The 22,332-nt window shown below is 36.2% G+C and overlaps 1 protein-coding gene, 1 long non-coding RNA gene and 1 pseudogene across 10 annotated transcripts; all 3 read left to right on the top strand.

Annotated features, from left to right (window-relative positions):
- The first annotated feature begins 1,696 nt into the window (after positions 1-1,696).
- LOC113355952 lies at positions 1,697-6,095 on the top strand. Of its 9 annotated transcripts, none has more exons than XR_003362676.1 (10): positions 1,697-1,959; positions 2,284-2,630; positions 2,896-2,992; positions 3,792-3,840; positions 3,968-4,057; positions 4,145-4,283; positions 4,428-4,476; positions 4,800-4,960; positions 5,059-5,175; positions 5,603-6,095. It is a non-coding gene; the product is annotated as an uncharacterized LOC113355952 (long non-coding RNA). The 9 variants fall into 9 exon arrangements; XR_003362674.1 differs by having other exon boundaries at positions 2,765-2,992; XR_003362673.1 differs by having other exon boundaries at positions 2,491-2,992.
- Positions 6,096-6,968: 873 nt separating this feature from the next.
- LOC113355951 (trafficking protein particle complex subunit 5-like) lies at positions 6,969-13,365 on the top strand. The gene is made up of 8 exons (XM_026598939.1): positions 6,969-7,277; positions 7,406-7,494; positions 7,598-7,661; positions 10,699-10,776; positions 12,020-12,096; positions 12,196-12,262; positions 12,354-12,461; positions 12,656-13,365. The coding sequence occupies exons 1-8, from the start codon at positions 7,206-7,208 to the stop codon at positions 12,683-12,685; spliced, it is 585 nt and encodes a 194-aa protein (XP_026454724.1). The 5' UTR covers positions 6,969-7,205; the 3' UTR covers positions 12,686-13,365.
- A 1,119-nt stretch (positions 13,366-14,484) lies between these two features.
- Positions 14,485-19,593, top strand: LOC113355950 (annotated as a pseudogene).
- Positions 19,594-22,332: the final 2,739 nt, after the last annotated feature.

The following is a 22,332-nucleotide window of genomic DNA, read 5'->3' as shown; positions in this document are numbered from 1 at the left end:
TGGAGGTGATTTTATCTATAAGTTGTCTCATGCATGAATGCGTGATCAGAGGTGAAGAATTATTGGTAGTTCAGTCAAGGATTAGATTAGGAAATCTAGTCGGTTTAGGAAACCAATACTTGTGTTTTAAGTATGTCAACTTAAAAGGTTTGTCTCTTAGAATTAAATTAGGAAATCCTATACTTGTATGCAAAGTAATCTATTGATATATATATATATATATATATATATATATATATATAACCTAGTAGACACACATCAGCTCTTCTTCTCTTCTAAAGGCTTTGCATATTGCTCACTCCTCTACAGTGAGATATAAATTGCTTATTCCTTCCTGAGGATTCAACCTCGTTAAATACTTGTTCTTCTTGTGTGTGTGTAATATTCCTTCCCAAGGATTCAACCTCGTTAAATACTTGTTCTTCTTGTGTGTGTGTATGTGTGTGTGTGTGTGCGCGTGTGCGTGTGTGTGTGTGTGTGTGATTGTGTTCTTGGCAATATTTGAGTATCATTGTAATTGTACAGACTTAACGCTTTCGCGGTTTTGCCGCAACAATTCCTTTTTGTGTGTTATATACTGCTCGGTATACAAAATGGATGTTGATTGTCCTCCCGGTGTTACAAATTCGCAGTAGATGATGTTGGACTTTTAGAGTTCATTCTGATGAGCACCCAAGTTGCTATTGTTAATCAAGGCATCACCTATACCATTGTGTTGTAGTTTCAAGTTTGCTTGGCCTTCTTTACTACACACATTTGCACAATTGTCGATTGAGAACCTCATACACAAGGATTTCTCGTACTGAAGATCATTCCATATGTTATATATTGTTATCCATCATGTGATGCTTTCTATAAAGTTTGACAAGATAATAGTGTGTTTGGATGCACGCTCAGAAGTTACTTCTTGAAATCTAGAAGTCAAAAAATAAGAAGTCAGATTGGGTGTAGGCTTTTAAAACGATTTCTAGAAGCAAAAATGTTAACTTTTTATGGATCAAAATAGTTCTGCTTCTGACTTCTACTTCTAGAGAAGCAGAACCAAACGTGATATAAGTCTTGTGGAACCTTAAATTAAAATATAAAAAATCCCTATGTAAACCAATAGCACAATTAAAAAGACTGATATAATATCGTACCAACAAGTTTCGAAATCACAACACAAACCAATAGCACAACGAAAAAAACTGATATGATATGGTACCAACAAGTTTTGTACTCTGGTCATTTGAATCGTTTGGGGGTGAGCATTTGGCCCGTAATCTGTGGATTTAACTTGGACCAACCGTTCTTTTGCGGATGGATGCCCGGATCGTTCATTAATGAGTTGGATGCGGATGGAATTTTCGAAACCCAATGGATTACGGATTGGTCTCGGATGCAACCTTGAAAATCCGTTGGACATCCATATCCGCTAAATTAAGGACTTTAATACTATGGATCATTTAGGAATTCTTAAGGTGTTTGTTTGGGGTGTTGTACATGACTTTTTTATATTTGTAAATCAATGCTTATACAATAGGAGGGTTTGATAACTCACGCAACGGCGGAGATATATTCATTTTTCCAACTGGTGGCTGGGATCCCCATCCGAGTATAATCTTAGTTCCACCAATCCAACGGTCATACATTCTCTTTGTTGCAACTAATGGGTAATCAATTCCTCCACCACCTCTATGGATTGAATACCATTATTATTGTTTTCTTCTTTTCTTATGTAACGCCTACTCACGATCCTCCACTCAAAACCAAGGGAATGAAAATCCCTGATCTTATGTTTATTAAATTAAATTGCTTATCCATGAAATTTATGGTTGGTTGCTCAACATATAATCTTTCAGACTATCCCTTCACTCGAAAAGTAGGTTTCTCTCAGTTTCGTGTGTTTTCGTCGACTCATTGGCTTTGAATCTGTTGAGCCATTGATTTCAATCAAGAGGCATCGGCCAAAATCCTTAGGTACAGTTGTGTTTGTGATTTAGGTATAAATAGCGTAATTGTTTTATTTGTTTGATACTTGGGTTTCGCTGTTTGCTATGAATTGTGTAAATTGGTTATGCCTGATCTCTTGAAATTTTTAATTTTTGTTATGAATTTGGTCAACTGGTCATATATAGACTCTTGGTTTCTCCCCATCTTTTAATGGACTCTTTGATATAGTCTCTCTTTATCTTTTCCCAAATATGAATTATAAGTATGAAGATCTGTTTAATCAAGATTGGTTATCCGAAAACTTCATGCTGTTCCATTCCTAATTGTTGTGTGTGTGTTTTTTTCTTGCAGAAACATTATGAATAAAGAGGGGAAATACCCGGCAATGCATTTTTGTTTTACAATTAGTTTTTAATTGAGTCTTATTTCTTACTTAATATACAGATAAACAGATCAACATGGTCATGGTGACTCTTAATATACGGACCCTAAAGTATAACTTTTCGTTATTCTGTCAAACAACTTTTGACTGATGGCATCATTGTTGTATTTGTGCAGGATGGTCCTATACAGACATGAGTATTAACATTAGGGTATATTTAGCTAGGCACGAGAATATGAAAGGCTAAGATTGCCATCCTCCTTTCAGTATTATCTGATTTCCACAACTCGGATGGGTAGGCGTGATCTTGCCATATGTAAGGAACTTTTCTCCGCCTCTGTGTATTGATTAACATTCATTTTTCAATTTTTTTCTTGCGCAACGAACCCTATGAATGATTAACATTCATTTTTCAATTTCTTTCTTGCGCAACGATGTTCAAACCCAAAGCTAGAAGAAATTTCCAATGAAACCCTATGAATGATCAAACTTCCAACCTGTTTTTGATTTATTTGGAACTTAAATAAAACTCTCATCTACGCATTTCATGGCATCTCTCAATTTATTGAAAACACCATCAGTTCCACCAATCACACGGCTGCTATATTTGGTCACTCTGGCTCCGCCATTGAAACGAATGTCATCTGCTTATTAGTTGACATAATTCTGCAATCACAGGTAGGCTCTTACCCTGGACCTCCCATAGATATTTCTATATATTCGATCAACCACCCACCTGTTTGTATAAATGCTTAATATATGTAGCATGTTTGCTTACTGCGCCCATTGTTATTATCACATAAAATGAAATAGGCCTAGGTCATTGCAGCTTTTCGTAAGTTTATGAATGCCGAGGTGATGAGTTTATTACAGCAATAATACACTTTGATAAAGATTATAGTGGCTAAGTGGTACTTGCAAATCGACCTGTATTGACGATAACAACCATAATATACTTGCAAACAACTGATCTCTTTTTGATTGGATTTACCCACTCACTAGGTAACTAAAACAGTTGTTGATGATTAGAAAACTTTTTATATCCATTTTCCTGAGTAAGTAGGTTTTTAATGGCGGGTTTGCTACGTACCCAAGTCGGAATCTCCATGATGGTTTGATATCATAATATTGTGAGGAAATGTGATGGTTGTATTGTGTGTTTTTTTCCACATTGCATTTAATATGTGTTTTATTGAGCCTCCCAGATGCTATCATTAGTTTGAACTTTTAGAACTAGGGAGTCACATATTTTCCCAAACTTGGGGGTAGCGCATTTCATTTTATGAGTAACACATACTTATAGACCTTGAAAATCAAAACGTCTATTTCTCTGTATCTGGAAAGGGAAATTTTTCAAAGGACAACTTGACATTATGATTATAGGGTTTAATGTATTTTACGTAGCCCAAAATTTTTCATACTCTCCTGTGATACATGAATTTTTTGTTTTCTGACCTTTGAAAACTTTCTGATGCAGATATAGTTGGTTTCTTAAAAACAGTCACCAACATCCAGGTGCTTCAAAGGTCCGGTGGGCAATCATGCCGAATGTGCGAGATCACGATTGAAAATCTCGCGTGAACGCACTTTGACTTTACAAATAATGAATCCTTTAGTGCCAGTGCATAATCAAGTTCTTTTTTCCTGCCACAGGGGCACAACTATGAAAATTGTTTTACGGGGGTCTGCCGCCAACCAAGTAGGGAATGACCCAATTGATTGCGACTCCACCCCCAGTCCAGTGTTGGTTGCCATCCGCTCCACTTTTGTTAAGAACTACCAAGGTATCCTAAGGGACATGTTAATTAACTAATCCTAATTTTTTTTCAGGCTGTTTACCTACTTCATTATAAACAAAATCTCTAACTCTAAAGCATGCCAATTCTGGACGAATCACCTTATCTTCGACAAATGCCACCAAAGTCTACGCGGATGCAGACATACCCGAAGTCGTTAAAATGCGAGAAAGGTTATCAAATACCTCCTTAATATCATCTCCGTTTTCTACTAATATGATATGCAGGTGCAGGTGCCCCTATGCTAGACCACCCCGCCATATTACAGTACCGACTAAGAAAGGAAAATTACTTATACATTTCAATCCTGACAACAGGAAAACGATATAGCAGCTGCTCTCTGCCAAATGGGATCCTTCCTGCCAGGTAGTTTTCCCATTCCCAGAATATCTAAGTTCAGACAAGTAAATTGAAAACGGTGCGAACTGTTTCAATTTCATATTGTCTATGTTGTTTTAATCATTAGTTTGTTACGACTTCAGATTAGTAACCGATTTGTGATTTCACACTCTACTCCGTTGCTTTTAATATTGATATCTTACTGCATGAATGAATTTGAATCTCCCAATTCAGCGGACAGCACACATACACGCCGTATATTAAATTAGGTTTAAAAGAAAGCTATATTCCGATGTGTGCATACTTATATAAACCAATACTTCATTTTCGTTTTATGTCGATTTATGCAGGCCACTAACATCCTCATATGTAACGCCATTGCCACCCATGTGCTGATTAAAAATGGTTGGCAATATCTTGCCTGCCATCGATGTAGCAAGAAGGTTATGGGTGATGATGGAGACCTTTGGTGCACTAAATGTGAAGCCAAAGTTGAACTGCCCATCTCAAGGTAATCACCCAGAACATAATTTTCAATCATTCTGACATGTCGAAAGCTATCCATAACTTAACCAACGCACGGGTCGATGGTTCCTTTTCGCATCACAGGTTCATGGTCCGCTTTGAGGTAGAGGACCACACTGGCACCACAGTCTTTGTGGCTCTGGATAGTGATGTCCAAAATTGGTCCGTGCTACCGCAGCTGAGCTCACAGGAGCGTCAGAGGTAAACCGGTCCCTAGACTTTGGGTTTGACGATATATTTTGGGCATGACATTAGCTGGCAAGCTTGCATTCTTTGCAGCTGAGTTTTGGTCCACCCATGTGTGCATACTTATATATCATAAAAACCATAAAAATCCGTTTTTTATTTTCGTTTATAAAGATATTTGAAAGATTTGTGTAGTCTTTCATCTGAAAAATGAATTTAAGAAAACACAGTAAATCAAGTCTTAAGCGGTAATTTTTGAAAAATTTAAAGAGTTCAGTATAGAGGTTAGTAGAGAAATTTAATTGAATACCTGGGGAGATTGATATGTATAGACCCAAGTTTACAAAAGCCGCCAACTCCGTGATCACAAATATATAATTATGTCTTATTATTTCCCATTCATCCATCAAACTAATGTTACATTCAATTCTTAACATCACAGGATAATGCAAATCTGTGGTAATATCTGGATTCTCGCAGATACTTCAGCGGTCTGTTGATTTCCCAATTACTATCAATTCCTTCAAGATGAAGCAGAAAACCTCGCCTAACCAGCCTGGCCAAGGTGTTTTTGCGACTGTGAAAGTTGAAGGGGATTCAAATACTGTTGATGGACCGCACACAAAGAAACCTCGCCTTGACGAAACAACTGGAATGGAGGATAATAAGGATGAAGCTGCTGAATGAGATGGGCCTCGCCACCGGAATATAATTGAATCTTTACTCAGTATTGTTATTTGTTTTCTGATTTTTTTGTTTGAATCCCATGTTTCGCAGTTTACTTACAGTCTTGATGATAGTTATGCTCTATTATCAGGTTCCGCATTTCAGCGCTAGGTCTTTTGTTATAAAAGTTTCAGAACCTTAATTGTCCTCACAGCAAGACGGTACATTATATAATGATGGCTTAATACTGCATCTCTTGCACTGCAATATAACTCTCTGGGTTAGTGAATTTTTTTGGCACAATTTTCCATCCAAAATATTTATACTCTTTTCATTCAAAATGTACAAACTACAAGAGAATTGAGGAGACATACAATTCGCAGCTTGCAATTGCTCTCCTCCCGTTGTAAAATCTCGGCTGCCACCTAACTATATGCTAAATATGTATGGACTCCCCTATGAATTTTGATTGACCGCTCAAAGTTTTATAGAATCAAATTAAAATGAAAACATTTTCAGATTAAAATGAGATCAATTTAATTAAAATGAAAACATTTTCAGATTAAAATGAGATCAATTTAATACCAACAACTCCATCGTTATCACCCACACTACCGATGACTAGGCCATCTAGAAGTTGAACACATAAAATTTCACTAAAGAAAACACACAATTATATGACTTGGGCGATACAAACCAGAGGATAAAAGAAAGAAGAAGCCATACGTGGTGCGATAGAAAAGCATCCTAGAATATAACGGTATGAAATAGCTCGTGCAGGTACGACACGGGTGATTCCCTAATACATATATATAGGATGCGTATGTTTTATAAGGAATCATTTGTGACAGCTTTATTTTCTTTATTATAAATTTTAATTAAAATAAATTCATCGGATTATCCGTATCCAATCCCTCCATCGGTGCATCATTGAATGCATATCAGTTGAATGTTGGATTGGATGTGACAAATTTGAAATCCGTAATATAATGGATCGGAGGTGGATGAGGTGAAAACCAGTCCATACCCGGATGCTCGCCCCCAGTCAATCGTGTAAATTCCAGAAAGGGTATAACAGTAAGCTTGTCTTTCTTGGACATCCCCCAAGCCCAACCCAAAAATCAAGTCGTTCTCTTTCTTTCTCCTCTCAAGTCATATCATAATACAGTATTATTCCTTCCCCAGATTAAAATCAGCTGAGGATCGAGTTCATCCAAACTTTTGTGCCGAAAATACAAAACCTTTCGCCCCAACTTTTTGTAATTCTGGAGAAATTTTATCGCCCCAATATTTATTTTTTGTTGTTGTGATTCTGAAGAAATTTTGTCGCCCCAATTTTTTGTGATTCTGAAGCTGATTCGAGACTAGAGAAGAAGAAGATGATCGGAGTAGGGAAGATGAAGCAGTATACAAACGTTCTCGACAAACCACTCAGCAAAGGAAAACAAGAGGTTTTTGTTGAATTTTTTTCAGATTTCTTAAACCCAAAATGAATCTTATTTGGGGATCTAATTACATTTAATTCTGAAAACTAGATCGGTAAATTAATGATGAATTATCTGTTTGTTTGGTGATTCAGGTTAGTTTGAGTGCATTTGCATTCTTGTTTTCGGAGCTAGTACAGTATAATCAGACTCAAGTCGATAACATTGCCGAGTTAGAACGAAGGTTAGAATCATCTAATAGTCGCTTGATATCTAAATTTTGCACTGTACAGACAGATTTCTTATTGTAACAGAGGTAATTACATTGTTTTCGGGTAACACTGCAGGCTAGAGGATGCAGGGTATGCCGTTGGAGCAAGAGTTCTTGAACTTCTTTGCCACAGAGATAAGGTACTTTGATCATTTTTATATAGCAGTGTGTAATTGATGCTGCTTCAACTTGTTAAAATTATCACTAGTGATGAAAACATTATAGTACTAAGAAAAGAAAAGATTACTCATTCAACTATATAATTTAGAAAATTCTTCGAGTGCCTATTCACTTTCACTGAAAAGATAAATAGTTCAGCTCTACCATAAATAGCTCTAGATTTAAACTATTATCAATCAATGTAAACTGAAATATCTTCGAGTGTGTTATCCAGTCTTGGTACGTGGGGTTAAGAGATTAATATGAGAGATTTAGTTGCCCCTCTGTGTAAGTACAAAACCTGCCGCCCCCATTAGAAACAACTATAGTTATCTTGGAGTATGTTGTACATTGAGTGGCTGTGGGAGATGGCATCGGCTGCCAGTGTAGATCGTGGTGCCGCGCCTGATATATATGGATACGCGGGATTATTACCTTATCACATGTACATCTTTATATGCTTCTTGGTTAGACGGAAAATAGTGAGTCTCGGTGCCAGTGTTGTGCGCTCTTAATCTTGATCCTCTTTGTTTATGAGCTTTTATGTATTAGACAAGCTTGATTAATAATCTTTCTGCCGTATCTGCCACAAACTAGCTGATGCGTGAGTGATCGAGCATCTGTGGGGACATTGCATTTCCAGTATTGTTGATGTTTGCTCGTTCTTTATTGTTTACTTGTACCAAAGATGCTAACAATTTGAACAGTGGAAAAGTTGGAGATATATCCTTTGCGCTTCTGGTTAAGCTTCATGATGAATATTGTCTAAGCTCAACACGAAGCACGCACAGATACTGTGTCAGATTTCTTATTAAACTTCATGCTTCTTAGGAGAGTGGATGCTGAGATGAACTGCTTCGTTAAGCCTTTCTTCTGTTTCCTTTTGCAAGTCTTTTATTCTAGAAACTTTCTTTTCACATATACAACTGGTCTTGACTGGAAATACGTACCCTCGATAACTTTTGGAGCATTATAAATCACCTTGAATAATGTTGCCTGGACTCAATTGGACTCGTATATTCTGTCTTCTTTTATCTTCCACTTGAGCTATCTAGGCTTCACATATCTAATACGAAGCTTTTGATGTTTGCTAAGCCCTCCTAGACTCATCATAGTGCCTGATCTTGTGGAACGCCTCTATATATAGATGGCAATTCTAGCAAATACTGGATAGATCATGGTCCATATCGAATTATTTGATTTAATTTCATTACTTAATCATTCCTGAGAAAATGATCAAGTCTAACGATTCACTTTCTCAGCCTTTATTTCCATTTGATTACCTCGCTTCCCTGACAACGTTGTAGTTCAGAATGGCTCACATCAAGTAGGATGTAAGGAAAATCTTTAATAATGTGGACTGTAGTTTTTTCAAATCCTTTGTGTATGTGGCTAGCTCTCTGCATACCATACATGATTTACATGCATAGCTATGGCTATTACAAATCAAACATGCAGACCTTGACGCCTGCATTGCTTACCTCGTACGATTCAAAGCACATATGGGATTTGATCATATGTTTATAAGCTCCCGTTATTTCAGTACACAAACTGGGATAGGTTCCAATTGTGTGGTAGTTCATGAAGGCCTCAGGTGCCAAGAAGTTACATAAATTTCAAGTGTTCAGTAAAATGCCCATGCTACTCCAAAATTTGCAATATTGGCAGAAATCCCGATTATTATTTTGCAACTGGTGCAGGTTAGAGTCCCATAAAGGCTTGAATCTTACTTGCTAGATACCAGTACGTATGACCCACTGTTCATGAGCACGCATAGGTCTTATGAAAAATATCATATTCTATTGCTAGAACTCGCATAGGTCACTACTGTTCTTTAGGATGAGTAGAAAGGTTCGCTTAGGATTTGAGTCACCACTGTTCTTAGGCACACGTAGGGCTTTGAAAGTCTCAAATCATCTTGCTAGAACTTGCGTAGGACTAGGAACCGCGTAGGACTAGGGTCATTTATCACCAGTAGAAACGTTGGCATTTATGAGGAGCATCCTCGTCTGTGCTTAGTAAGCTTGTTTCCTGAAGTTACTTTGCAACATTACGCTACATGAGGTCAAAGAGATACTCCGGATATAGAAATATACACATTGATCATTTAACTTGGCACGTGAAAGTAAATAGAAAGCTGAACTATTACAGAATAGAAATATCTTCTATAATGCTACATCCCCTTACTTCCATTTTTGCATGTTTATTCATTCCGTAAATCTTATTTGAAAGGAATTGTATTTTAACTTATTATGTCTTCATTACATTTCAAAGACGAGTTTTCCGTATGAGTGCCTGTCCAAGTAAATAAATATCTTCTCTAGGGCTTTGAAACACTAGCTGAACGCTACATTTTGCACCTGATATAGAAAAGGTAATTTCTTTTGGTGGCGCTGGTGGTGACATGGTAGGGTTTGTAGTGGCATTAGGAATACTGAGTATCTGCAATCCACTAAGGAGTGTTTTGGGGTGATGTTTGTTTTGTGATTACTTGTATTCGCATCGATTTAATGCTCTAAATTTTATTAATAATTTAAGAATATGATGAAAAGTCATTAAACAGTTTTTCAGTAGGCAAGTACATACATTTGTATTGAATAGATGCACTAATTAGATCTTAAAAATATATGAAAAGATTCAATAATTCTTATCGACTGATGGGTTGATGGTGTTGCAATGGTGGGTTGGCGAGTGCATATTTTTATTATTGAACTGATGCACTAAAAATATACTGATGCTGATGGTGGTATAGTGTGTTGGGTAGTGGTGTGACAGTGTTGGGACGATTAGTGCACGTCTTTGCATCGTGTATGTTATACAAATCTGATGGACAGTAATATAAAATACTTTATTTGATCGTCGGGAATTTACCCTTTATTTGATAGATGTTTACAGATCCATCAGTTTACCCTTTATTTGAACATTCAGCATGTTGAAAATGCGGATTTGCTGCCAATCAACTTTATATTGTGGCTTCTGTTGGTAAAATCTAAAGTGCTAGTAGTTTTTGTCTGACAGGGAAACAGAAGGGAGACGAGATTATTGGGGATTCTGTCTTTCGTACATAGTACAGTATGGAAGGTCTTATTTGGGAAGGTAAGCACACTGTTTCATCAGCTTAAAGCGTTCTACCATATCAAGTGATTTTTGCTATTTAAACATGATTGTTCGAGTTTCTTGCACTTCTGGATTCACGATAATATTGAGCTCTCTATAAGAATTCTCGGACGGTTTAGGTTTGAGTTATTTTGGAAATAGTGACATCTTCCTTTGATGGCCGTCTGAGTAACTTTGTCAATAAGAAACTTCTTATTAGAGAATGTATTCCTGATAAACTGACAAATCAGCCTTATATGCTGAACATTTCGTGACCAAACTGAGTGATATAGATGTTTGCTGGATTTTCACTATAGTTGTCTAGGAATTGAACCGGTAAATATTATGCTCATCCAGGAAATATATTCTGCATTCTTTGCCTTGGTTTAGATTCTGGTCATTGTTTCATTGGCTCTAAATGTCTTTGTCTATATGATGTTATCTATATGATGACAAGGTTATGTTCAACATGCTTGTAGACAGAACTGTTCGTTAGACGTTAAACCTACAGAGTCCAGCTAAAGTTTATACATAGTAGGGTCACTATGGATTATGTAAAATAAACATCAGTCCTATGGTGTATTAGGCGCTAGGCGAGGCGAGGCGCCAGGCCCCTCGCTTAGCGCTTAGGCGCGCCGGGGAAAAAATAAAAAAACAGCAAAAATACACAGAATTTGGTGCCTTGGGCGTTTTTTTTTTCTTTTCTAGGCGCCCCTTAGGCGACTCGTGCGCCTAGGAAAGCGCCTTTTACAACATAGCATCAGTCTATTGAGTGGTCAACTGTTTAGATAGTGCAAAATGTGACTCATTACCTCCGAAGGAACTTGCTTTAGCTCCAGTGCGAACTGAGTTACATCTACAGAAGAAACATAATGTTTGATCTTGCATCAGACACAACTAACGTGCTCAGAATCTCGCTCTATTGGTGGATCAACTCTTTAGATAGTGCAAAATGTGGCACATTACCTTGGAAGGAACTTGCTTGCTTTAGCTCCAGTACGAACTGTCTTAGATCTCCAGAAGAACATAATGTTTGTTCTTGCATCAATTAACGTGCTCACAACCTCACCAACAAGGTTATAAAATTTGTTGGGCCAAATGTTTGAGACAAGCCAAAGTAGAACGGTTTATTTTTGAGGGTACTGTTTAAACTTTAAAGCAAGAAATATTCTAAAGATTTGAAATTTTGAACCACATTCACGAGTCTAACAATAACTGTTTTGTGATTGCTGTTTCTTTTTAGGTAGCTGACTCACTTGAGAAAGGGACTGAACACGAAGACGAGTACATGATCAGTGAGAAAGAGCTTCTTGTGAATCGGTAATTATATGATCCTTGAGCTCCCCTAGAATGCGACTCTTGAATTAAGTGGAAATCATATATTAGCACCCGTTAATACATCAGATATCTTTCTTGAAGGTTTATATCTGTTCCCAAAGATATGGGAACATTTAATTGTGGTGCATTTGTCGCGGGCATTGTAAGGGTGAGTTTGTTGTGCAACACCAGATTCCATTGTGTAATATCAACCAACAAATCGCTGTTGTGGTACCTAAAGAAACATTTTGTTTTTGAAGGGTGTCCTGGACAGTGCAGGCTTTCCAGCTGTGGTAACTGCTCATTTTGTGCCAATGGAAGGCCAACAACGACCGAGGACCACTATTTTGATAAAGTTCGCCGAGGAGGTAACCATATACACAGTTTTTTTCCTATCTTACCGTTTATCTTCGTCTTCAGTCATGCTATGTGAAACAAATCTCCTAATTTTGTAAGCTGAGTCCTACCTGTTGAGCCCTATAAGTATAATGGGTGAAGACATCTGATCTTATGGATACAGTTGTGTGTGGAAGTGAGCTGATCCTGCTTTTTCACATTTCAGGTTCTCAGAAGAGAAGCTAGGTTGGGCTGAGTTTCAGCGGTTCGCAAGGGTGATTGGATCAGACAATATATCCCCCTGCGACATCATCTGAATTAGCTCGAAAGCTGTCCACATTTGAACATGGGTAGCAATCAATGCATTCCAAGAACCAATATTCTACTTTGTTTATTTTAATGAACCAGCATGTATATCAAAACTAGGAAATCATGGATGCATCCCCTGTTGTCAGACAATTGAGGATCTGATCCTTATCCCACGGTGACTGATAGACATCACCTACACACCTGGACTCTGTTTTCCTAGCATATTTTGCTAACAAGTCAGTATTGTTTCTACTTACATGTGACACTTTTAACATACTCAAAAAACAAAAGAAGCGTGTTAGTGTCTTCCAACATATTGTGGAATGGATTTGTAATTGCATTGTCTGGTGATACTGCTGGCATATTACTGCAGTTAATTTGTCATGTGTGAATTGGGGCTTATGATTCTGGCTTATTGGAGTACCGTCTGAATTAGAATCTGTGGATCAATGGGTCTTCGTTAAGCTTTCCTTCTGAGTTTGGGATATCTGTGATTATGTGCATCGAGTTGCATTAACATCGTTATCAGTTTTTTTTGTGAATGTTTGTGTTGTAGTCCTCAGATTTCTTTGGGTTTGCAGACCCTAATTGCAATGTTCAATCAATTTCTGATGATTTTGATTTGGATATATTTGTAAGAACCAAAATGAAATTTGTGCTGGTGACCCTAAGTAATTGTAAATGGCTGACAACAACCAACAGAAGACATGCGTCTTAGGTGGAGGTAACAAAGATTTACTGCAATAATTGCTAAAATATGATGTTTGATCATTAAGATTGATGGATAGGCATTTTGCGGAATCCCTGAGATAGGCAACCTATAAAGCTTTCTCAATGGCTTCGATGCACTCCAACACGGAAGCCTCATTTGACATTGTTGCTATTAGGGATTCATAAGCAGCCTTGTCATTTTTGTTTTGACAATAGAGTCATACTTACAATCCTAGTATGCAAGTGTGGTGCTATGAGAATGAAGTTCATAACATTTTCATCTGAAGAGTTCAGTTTTGTGAGTCTTAATCTTCATGCATAACTGTATAGATGTATTTCTTTGGCTCTTTGCCGAAATCATAGCATACTGGATTGCTAATGCTTCGGCTGATTCTGATCAAATTGCATTAATCAAACCATTTTTGACATGCATAATGCCGATACCAAATAAAAAAACAGAAACATGAAAAAACGTGTTTGGTATAGATATAATGCTAGAAAACGTTTTTTTTCTGTATAACAAAAAGATTTTCTTCTCAAATGAAACAGAGAGTGCACTGAGAGTTAGAGTGAAAGAAACGACTGTGAGAGCTAGGGTTTTCTGTATGCAGGTAATATGATCTCTTCCAACGTCTTTTTGACTCAAATAGAGATGTTGTCAAGTTTCACCGGGGATTTTCTTAAATTTGATGTGTAAAATTACATGGGTTTTGTTCAATTTCGTCTTATTAGTCCAATGTGGCTATGTAATTGCACTGTTTGATGATGCTGCTGGCGTATTACTGCAATTCATTTTCCATTTCTGAATCGAGGCTTGTGATTCTGGTCTACTGGAGTAATGCCTGAATGAGAATCTGAGGATCAAAGGGACTTCTTAAAGCTTTCCTTCTGAGTTTGGGATATATGTGATTATGTGTAATGAGTCGCATTAAGTTCGGGCATCAAATTTAATAGACAGGGAACCAGAATTACGATGGTCTCAGTCATTGCCATGTATTTTTGATTCAATGTTATATTGTTCCAGATGTATGTTGCTTATCGTCAAACCTATATACGAACTGTTGTCCCGCCTTGCTGGGTATTGACTGGATCCTTTTTTTTTCCCTGGAATATGCAGATATCATTAACTGGAACAAATGCAGTAATTGGAAGAGTTTTGGTGGTTCACGAGCTTGAGGATGACCTTGGAAAGGGTAAATTCTGACTTCATTAGCTTCTGCTTGATAGGAAATATTTTGGTCTTGCTTTTGTACAAGTGTATTGCAGCAAAAAAAAAAAACTGCTGTTACCCGTGCTTCCTTTGTTGCTTAACCAAATTCATCTGATTTTAATTGCACTTTCCAACTGTAGTAGGCCATGAGCTCAGCCTTAGCATAGGAAATGCAGGTGGAAGATTAGCGTCTTAACTATGTGTCTTGATTATTTTAGATTCATCATAACAACATTGTACTGACGCACTTATTAATAAGCTTCCTATCTCAACATATCATTCTATCCCGTTAATTGTGCCCTCAAGCTAATGACTTGTTGATGGGATTAACAAAATTAGATTCTTAGAATCAAACATAAACGCAGAAACTCTACCTTGGTGGTTAGAGCAAAGAAAAGATATTAGCAACCTCACAAATTCTTTTTCAACATTCTGGTTGAATTTTATCGAATTATTTTCTTTTGAAAAATCCTTTCACTTTTCGCTATTATGTAGTCTACGAGTATCCAGTGCAATTAAACACATCGTCTGTTATAATACAATCTTGGCTGTTAACTGGAGTTCTGACTACTATTTGACTCTATTCACATTCAGTTTATGTAACTTTGGTTCTCATATGAAGCATGATTGCGGGTATGCAGGTGTTGTTGGTTTGACTCCAGTTTAAGCCCATTATTTGGGATCATTCTGGTTGGTGAATATTTGGTTTCTATGTTTTCCTCATGGTCCACTAGTTGAGAATTAAGTTGTTTTTGAATTCACTTCAGTAAAGGTTGAGGTTGCGCAAATGTTTGAAAATCACAAATTATAGTGGACATGTTCATGTAAGTTACTCATTGTAATGAAATAATAAGTGACCACAAACCCATCCCTTATTTACTGGTAAACTTTTTCTTTATTTGCTCTCTCTTACCAGTGACACCAAGTTTCTGTAAATATGTAATATATGAAATCACAAGCTGATTATTGAAATATCTGGTGGAGACAAGGAGTTCAAGGAAACCATAAGAGTTATCAAAGATGCTGAGATGTTAATTACTCTATACTAGTGTCTCGTGACTGTAACATGTTTGATCCTTTGTATTTGTGAAATTTATAATGTTTGATTTTATCGCTGAAGTCGCTTGTGTTTAATAGAAATGTGTAGGGAGCTAAAGTGAGTGTTTTCATCTACCCAGGCAACATATAAGAGGTATTTTAGCGATACCTTTTTGTATTTTCTTTATTTAGGCTTCATACGATACTTGTTTCTGTTGATGGAGTTACATGATCTGTAGCTGTACTATATTGATCGGGACCACAATGTAGTTTCACTAAGTAATTTTTTTGACTGATTATAGTTAACCATGTTAGTACTGTTAATTTTAAGTTTAGAAAAACAAAATGTTAATATTACAAAGGTTATAAGGTGGTTATTGTAGTTATGTCGTTAGTGACAAATATTTCCCTTCCTTAATCTGAACAGGTTTAAGATCTGTCATTCACGGCCCAGTTTTTTCCTTTTTGTCACTCACAGAGTCGCTAAAGAACCATAACGGATCACCGTCACTCCCTCTCTCTCTCTCAAGGACTGAGGAAGAAGAAAGATGGATCAAGGTTCATCATGTGGATCAAATAGTAATTGTAAGTCATGGATTATGTACGGACTAGTTACAGGTGCTGCAATTGCAGCAGCAGCAATTGGAGCTGCCTTTTCAATTCGAGGATCTGGGAAATTCAGGAGTCGTGTAATTGGTATTATACCTGCTCGTTATGCTTCCTCTAGATTCGAAGGGAAACCTTTAGTTCATATTCTTGGGAAACCCATGATTCAGGTATTATTGCCCACACTATGTCTCTAACAATTACTGTCTCAAACTTTTAAATTCCTTTGATTATGGCATTGTGATCTGATATTGCTTCCATAAATGACTGAGCATGTGCTTATCAATTGGGTTTCTATTTACTTATAATTAGAATTAAAACCTGGGTTGTCTATATGTGGGTTTGGATTCAAATGCAGTAATCTAGTTCAGATTAAGTTAGGGAGAAAGAATTCAAGCTGTAACTTAATATATGTTGTTTTAGAAGTGTTGAATCATAGGTCAGTTCTTCATATCCTCCTTCGTTAGAAATGAACTTATGAACATGATATATGTTGTTGTTCGGATATAATTAACAGCATTATATGATAATGGGGAAGAAACTTTAAGATCCAATTGATATTTGGATACAGCGGTGCGCATATCTGAATGTACCGAAAAATGGTACTTGCTCGAGGATTTGAAAAGCTGTGTCACAGCAGCTTCACTTTGTTTTTAATTTCCTAGAATCGACACTGGAACTCTAGTCAGACATGCATGGACACTGCCACGGTTGTTCTAGCCATATAACTTTGATATCTGCAATTTGATTTCCTTAAAACTTAGAAGCTGAAGAAGAAGAAGAAACATGGCTGTTTTTTGCTTTGATATAAGGCTGGATGTAGCTATTGTTTCTCCTAAGAAATAAGGCTGGATGCAGCTATTGTTTCTCCTAAGAAGAATGTACATAACATTAACCTAACTCTAACCCCCATTCCATGTCCCTGTATGTAACATTTTCTGCTCGGCTTACTGAAGAGCTTGCATCGATACCCGGTACCTAGACGCATATCAGTATCATTGTTATAGTTGAAAAGAAGTCCAATTTACATGACCCATAAGAATAGCAGTATTTCGTAAGATACAAAAGGATGTACAAATATAACTCGTTTATGAGTTTCTGCTCATTCTATGATTTAGAATATAATGGTTCTGTCATATAAAGAGGATACCAAATTAGTAATCTGGTTACTGATGATTTTCTTCTTGCTGATCGACAGAGAACATGGGAGAGCGCAAAACTAGCCTCGACACTGGACCATGTTGGTGCGTATTTCAATGCTCTTTCAAATTTCTATGAATTTCAATTTTTAGTGTTAGTATACTGATATGATTTCTTTCCGATGTCTGTATGACTATCTTTTAAAGAGGTCAAAAGTTCTTGTTAACGAGTTTCTTGGTCATGTGGCCGGAAAGAGAAATAGATGTGTGCTCGTTAATTGATTAGCTTGAAATTAACATATTTTATGACTTGTACCTAACTCTATAAAGTTTCTTAATGCACTAGTCGTGGCAACGGATGATGAGAAGGTTGCAGAATGCTGTCGAGGATTTGGTGCTGATGTGATAATAACATCAGAATCTTGTAGAAATGGTAGAGAAGGCTTTTTGCTACATGCTATGATTGTTGTTCTCTTAATATCTTCAGTTGTCTTACCAACTTATTTTTTTCCTGATTCGTAGGTACCGAGCGATGCAATGAAGCATTGGTGAAGCTTGAGAAGAAATATGATATCATCGTCAATATTCAGGGGGATGAACCTCTTATTGAACCAGAAATCATAGATGGAATTGTTAAAGCTCTGCAGGTAGTGATTTGAGATCTTTCTGAACTTATGCACAGTTTTCCATGTTCCTTTATTTGATTGATTAATTGCTATTTGTTCTTTTGGTCCATAGGGAGCTTCTGATGCTGTTTTCAGCACTGCCGTGACATCTTTGAAGCCTGAAGATTCAACCGATCCAAACCGGGTGAAATGTATTGTTGACAACCATGCTATGCAATCTATTTTTCGAGGGGACTAATCCCATTTAATAAGTAAGCAGTTTGGACGATTTCAGTTTCATGCTAATAGAGTTCCCTAATTTCTTAAGAAAAACTTGATGTACTTATCAACCAATTTATACAGGTCAGGAAAAGTCAATCCAAACTTCCCTTATCTACTTCATCTTGGTATCCAGGTATTCATGAGTTTTGGAGCACATATTTTGTGCTGCTGAAATTCGCCTGTTTAAAGATATACTGTATTCTGTGTTGTGTGTGGACTATCTAAGTTCCTGGTGGGTTGAATTTTTTTTTTTTTGATCAATGATGATCCTACATTCATCTGGCCAGAGCTATGACTCGAAGTTTTTGAAGATATATTCAGAGCTTGCACCTACTCCGCTGCAACTTGAAGAAGATTTAGAGCAACTTAAGGTCCTTGAAAATGGTTATAAAATGAAGGTATTATTAGACATCCTGTTTCCTACGTCCTCTATTAGTGTATGTATTAGCAGTGTTTTTTCCTCTCTTGGATTGTGCTGCTTAGTTTGGTTCATCAACGAAACTGAAAATAGAGGTTGCCCACAGAAGTTGAAATTAGGAAAATGACTGTCACCAAAATCTCAATTCTATAGGCTAACTTTGGGTTCTTTGCTCTATTGCAGGTGATCAAGGTTGACCACGATGCTCATGGGGTGGACACTCCTGAAGATGTAGGGAAACTAGAAGCTCTCATGCGCGAAAGAAATTTAGTGTAATCAACTGTTGAGCACTAGATCATTCCCTTTGTTATTCATCGCCCGAGCTCGCATGTTAACTTAGAAATTTACAATCGAGTGCTCAAATGGGTGGTCATTTTGTTCAATCGCATGCCGGTGAGATTGTATCATTAGAATTTGAAGGGTGGGTGAAAGTATTATTGCATCTAAAGGGTTTATTGCTGTGGATGGAACTAGTCTGACTGTTTGCAAGGATTTTGAAGCTGAAGGATGTTTTAATTTCATGTTGGTTGCTTATACTCAGCAAAATGTTGTTATTCCTTTAAAGGAAGTTGGGCAATAAGTTAATCCTTCGCCAAATTCCGGCTTTGGTACTTGTTTTTACTCTCCTTGAGTTCCCATTGATCATGGTTGTCAATTTTCTTTGGTTTATAGTTTGTCCTATACTGTTGAATCAGGAATCAGTGAAACCGTAGATAACAGAATAATGTTCATTAATATGCTTCGTAGAGCACTGAATGGCCGGTTACTAGAGAATTAAGCATATGAATGTAATGTTTTGAATCTGCTCGTTGAAATATAGATAAGACAGGTCCTCCTTTTCGGCAAGCGCTTGTTTCAACATGTCAATTGTGTACAAAATCCACATACTTCAACACGTCTCTAGTTTCAGCACGTCTGGAAGAAGCTTGTTGCCTGAGTTCATATAATCAGCAAATCTATTTCATGGGTCACTGACATCGGTTATCGGGCAACCGCCAGCCTAGTCCTCTGCCAGAGTCCCACTTTCCTGTAGTATCGAGTAATCTTTGTTGTTTGTAGCTGATGCCATCGAAATTGCTTCCGTAGCATGGTGGCAGTGCCTTCCCTTCGTAAGGGAAAGGTAGTGAGTTCAAACCTCACCAGGAGCTAGTTTTTCTTTTTTTTTTTTTTTTTTCAGCAAAATTGTTGGCCTGAAAAGTCTTTAGAGTAACATTCACCATCTCACCAGGAGCTAGTTTCTAGGATTTTAGTTTTTTTTTTTTAGAAAAAAAGAGTTTTATTTGCTTCCAAATTCCAACATTAACGTTTTTTTCTTTACTTATTTTCCAGCAAAATTGTTGGCCTGAAAAATCTATTGAGCAACACTCAACGTATCTATTGTCACACCCGCAAATGCACCTTACTTCTGGCACGGATGTAAACCGGGAAAAACGTAGTTCAGTTAATCAAGCTTCACTTATGATTACAATTTTGCAACGGAAGTCTTTAGGCCTTAATTTCATTCTTTTTTCTTCTCAAATGCTTATCATAAAGCATTCAAACATTGACATACATTCACTAATACAATCAGTCAACCAAGAACACTTGGGATATGACATAATTGACCCATTTATTGCATCAAATGAAAGATATAAAAAGTTTTCCACTTAGGGACTTACAAAGACTTGTTCCTCTTGAAACAAGCTTCAACCTTACGAAAACTCTCTTAAATTGAGTCCTATAATGTCTTATTTAAGCCTACTGAATTTCCTATGCCTTTGCACTATTCTTTATATAAAAACAGAGTTTTTTCGAGTGACGCGGTTAACCGGAGCTTCTGGTTGATTTTGGCCCCACCGTTCTAAATTTCAACCAATAGAATTTGAGTATACTATTTTTGACCAAAATATATTTTCCAACCAATCACATTCTAGAAAAATATATTGCCTAAAAAAACATAATATAAAATTACCAAATACAACAAATCCTTATATTAAAAAATAAAAAATAAAAATTGTAATAATTCACGATCGAACTATTATTCATCATGATTTCATCGCATAACATAAAAACAATCATAACGATAAAAATCCAATGTCTAATGTCCAATTACACTTCTTAAAATTCATTTAATTCTAATTACAATTCCAGAACTAATAATTAAATTAATTTTAATTAAATTTTACTACTATGATTGAGATGAAAATTAAAACTGCTCTTCCAATCTAGACAATGATTGAAAGTCAAAATAAAAATACCTCGATTTGTGGATGGTTACCGATGATCAAAGTGTACTTTTCTGGCCGCAGAAACATTGACAAATCCTGTCAAATAGTTAAAATACAAAATCATTAAATGAAAAAAAAAACATTATGCAAAACTTTAAAAGTTTAACCCTAAGCACCAGCGGCAACAACAACAACAAAAAATTGTGTGGAAAACAACAAAATAAGTTTCAACTTTCAAAAATAATTCCAAATATTATCATTTTTCTTAAAATTATTAATTCCAAAAATAAATATTTTCTTAATATTATTCATTCCAAAAATAAATAAAATGATAACTATTCCTAGACGTGCAGGATATGCTTAATATTTTTTTATCGACAAATATATATACTATCAAAAATTAAATGGGGATAACCAAAACCTTAAAGTTTATAGATTTTCATTATTATTTGTGTTTCTATTCCATAAAAACAAAATATTAAAAAGGAAAATTAGATCTATATACAATATTTTGTAACTTTTTTATTGTTCGGAAAAAATGCAAGGATTAAATGTTTTTACAAAGATACAAAAACTTTCGATATTAGGTATTGATTTATATTATTTCCAAACAAAGATTTAATTTTATTTTACTAGATTTTTGGGTCTGGTGTCTCTCAATATAAAGTATTTGATGCAAAAGCCAAACCCTATTGTCCACGGTGCTTCTCTTCCTCAATAGTTGTTCTTCATGTGACTTATGATTATATTTTCTGATCTATTTTGACTTTTTGTTTTGTCTAGCTATTTTGGATTTTATTCTTGCAGGTACCTTCACTCATCGTATAAACTTTTCTTGATCATGCACCTGTTGTAATCGGGCATACTTCAAGCAATATCAAGGTATAAACTCATTAATTCTTGATTTTCTTGATTTTTTTTTGTTTGATGCAATTCCTGCAAATATTGTAGTTTTTGCTCATGCGACTTATGATTTCATTTTCTGGTATATTTTGGCCTTTTGTTTTGCTCTATTTTGGCTTTTTGTTTTGCAGATACCCTCAATCATTCACCAATTGTAATTTTTTTTTTGCTTGATCATGCACCTGTTGTAGTAGGGCATACTTCAAGCATTATCAAGGTATAAACACAATTCTTGATTATTTTTCCAATGCAATTCCTGCAAATATTTGTAGTTTTTGTTCATGCGACCTATAATTTTATTTTTTGCTCTATTTTGGCTTTTGTTTTGCATTATTTTGTTTTTTTGTTTTGCAAGTACTCTCAATCATTCACCAATTGTAAACATTTTTTGCTCTATCATGCACTTGTTGTAGTCGGGCATACTTCAAGCAATATCAAGGTATTACACGCTTCAAGAATTGTGGCTGGCAAGATA

The sequence above is a fragment of the Papaver somniferum genome, chromosome 3 (assembly GCF_003573695.1).
Source record: "Papaver somniferum cultivar HN1 chromosome 3, ASM357369v1, whole genome shotgun sequence".
In the NCBI taxonomy this organism is placed as follows: Eukaryota; Viridiplantae; Streptophyta; class Magnoliopsida; order Ranunculales; family Papaveraceae; genus Papaver; species Papaver somniferum.
The sequence above is the reverse complement of the archived record's forward strand: the minus strand, read 5'-3'. Positions and strand labels throughout refer to the sequence as shown.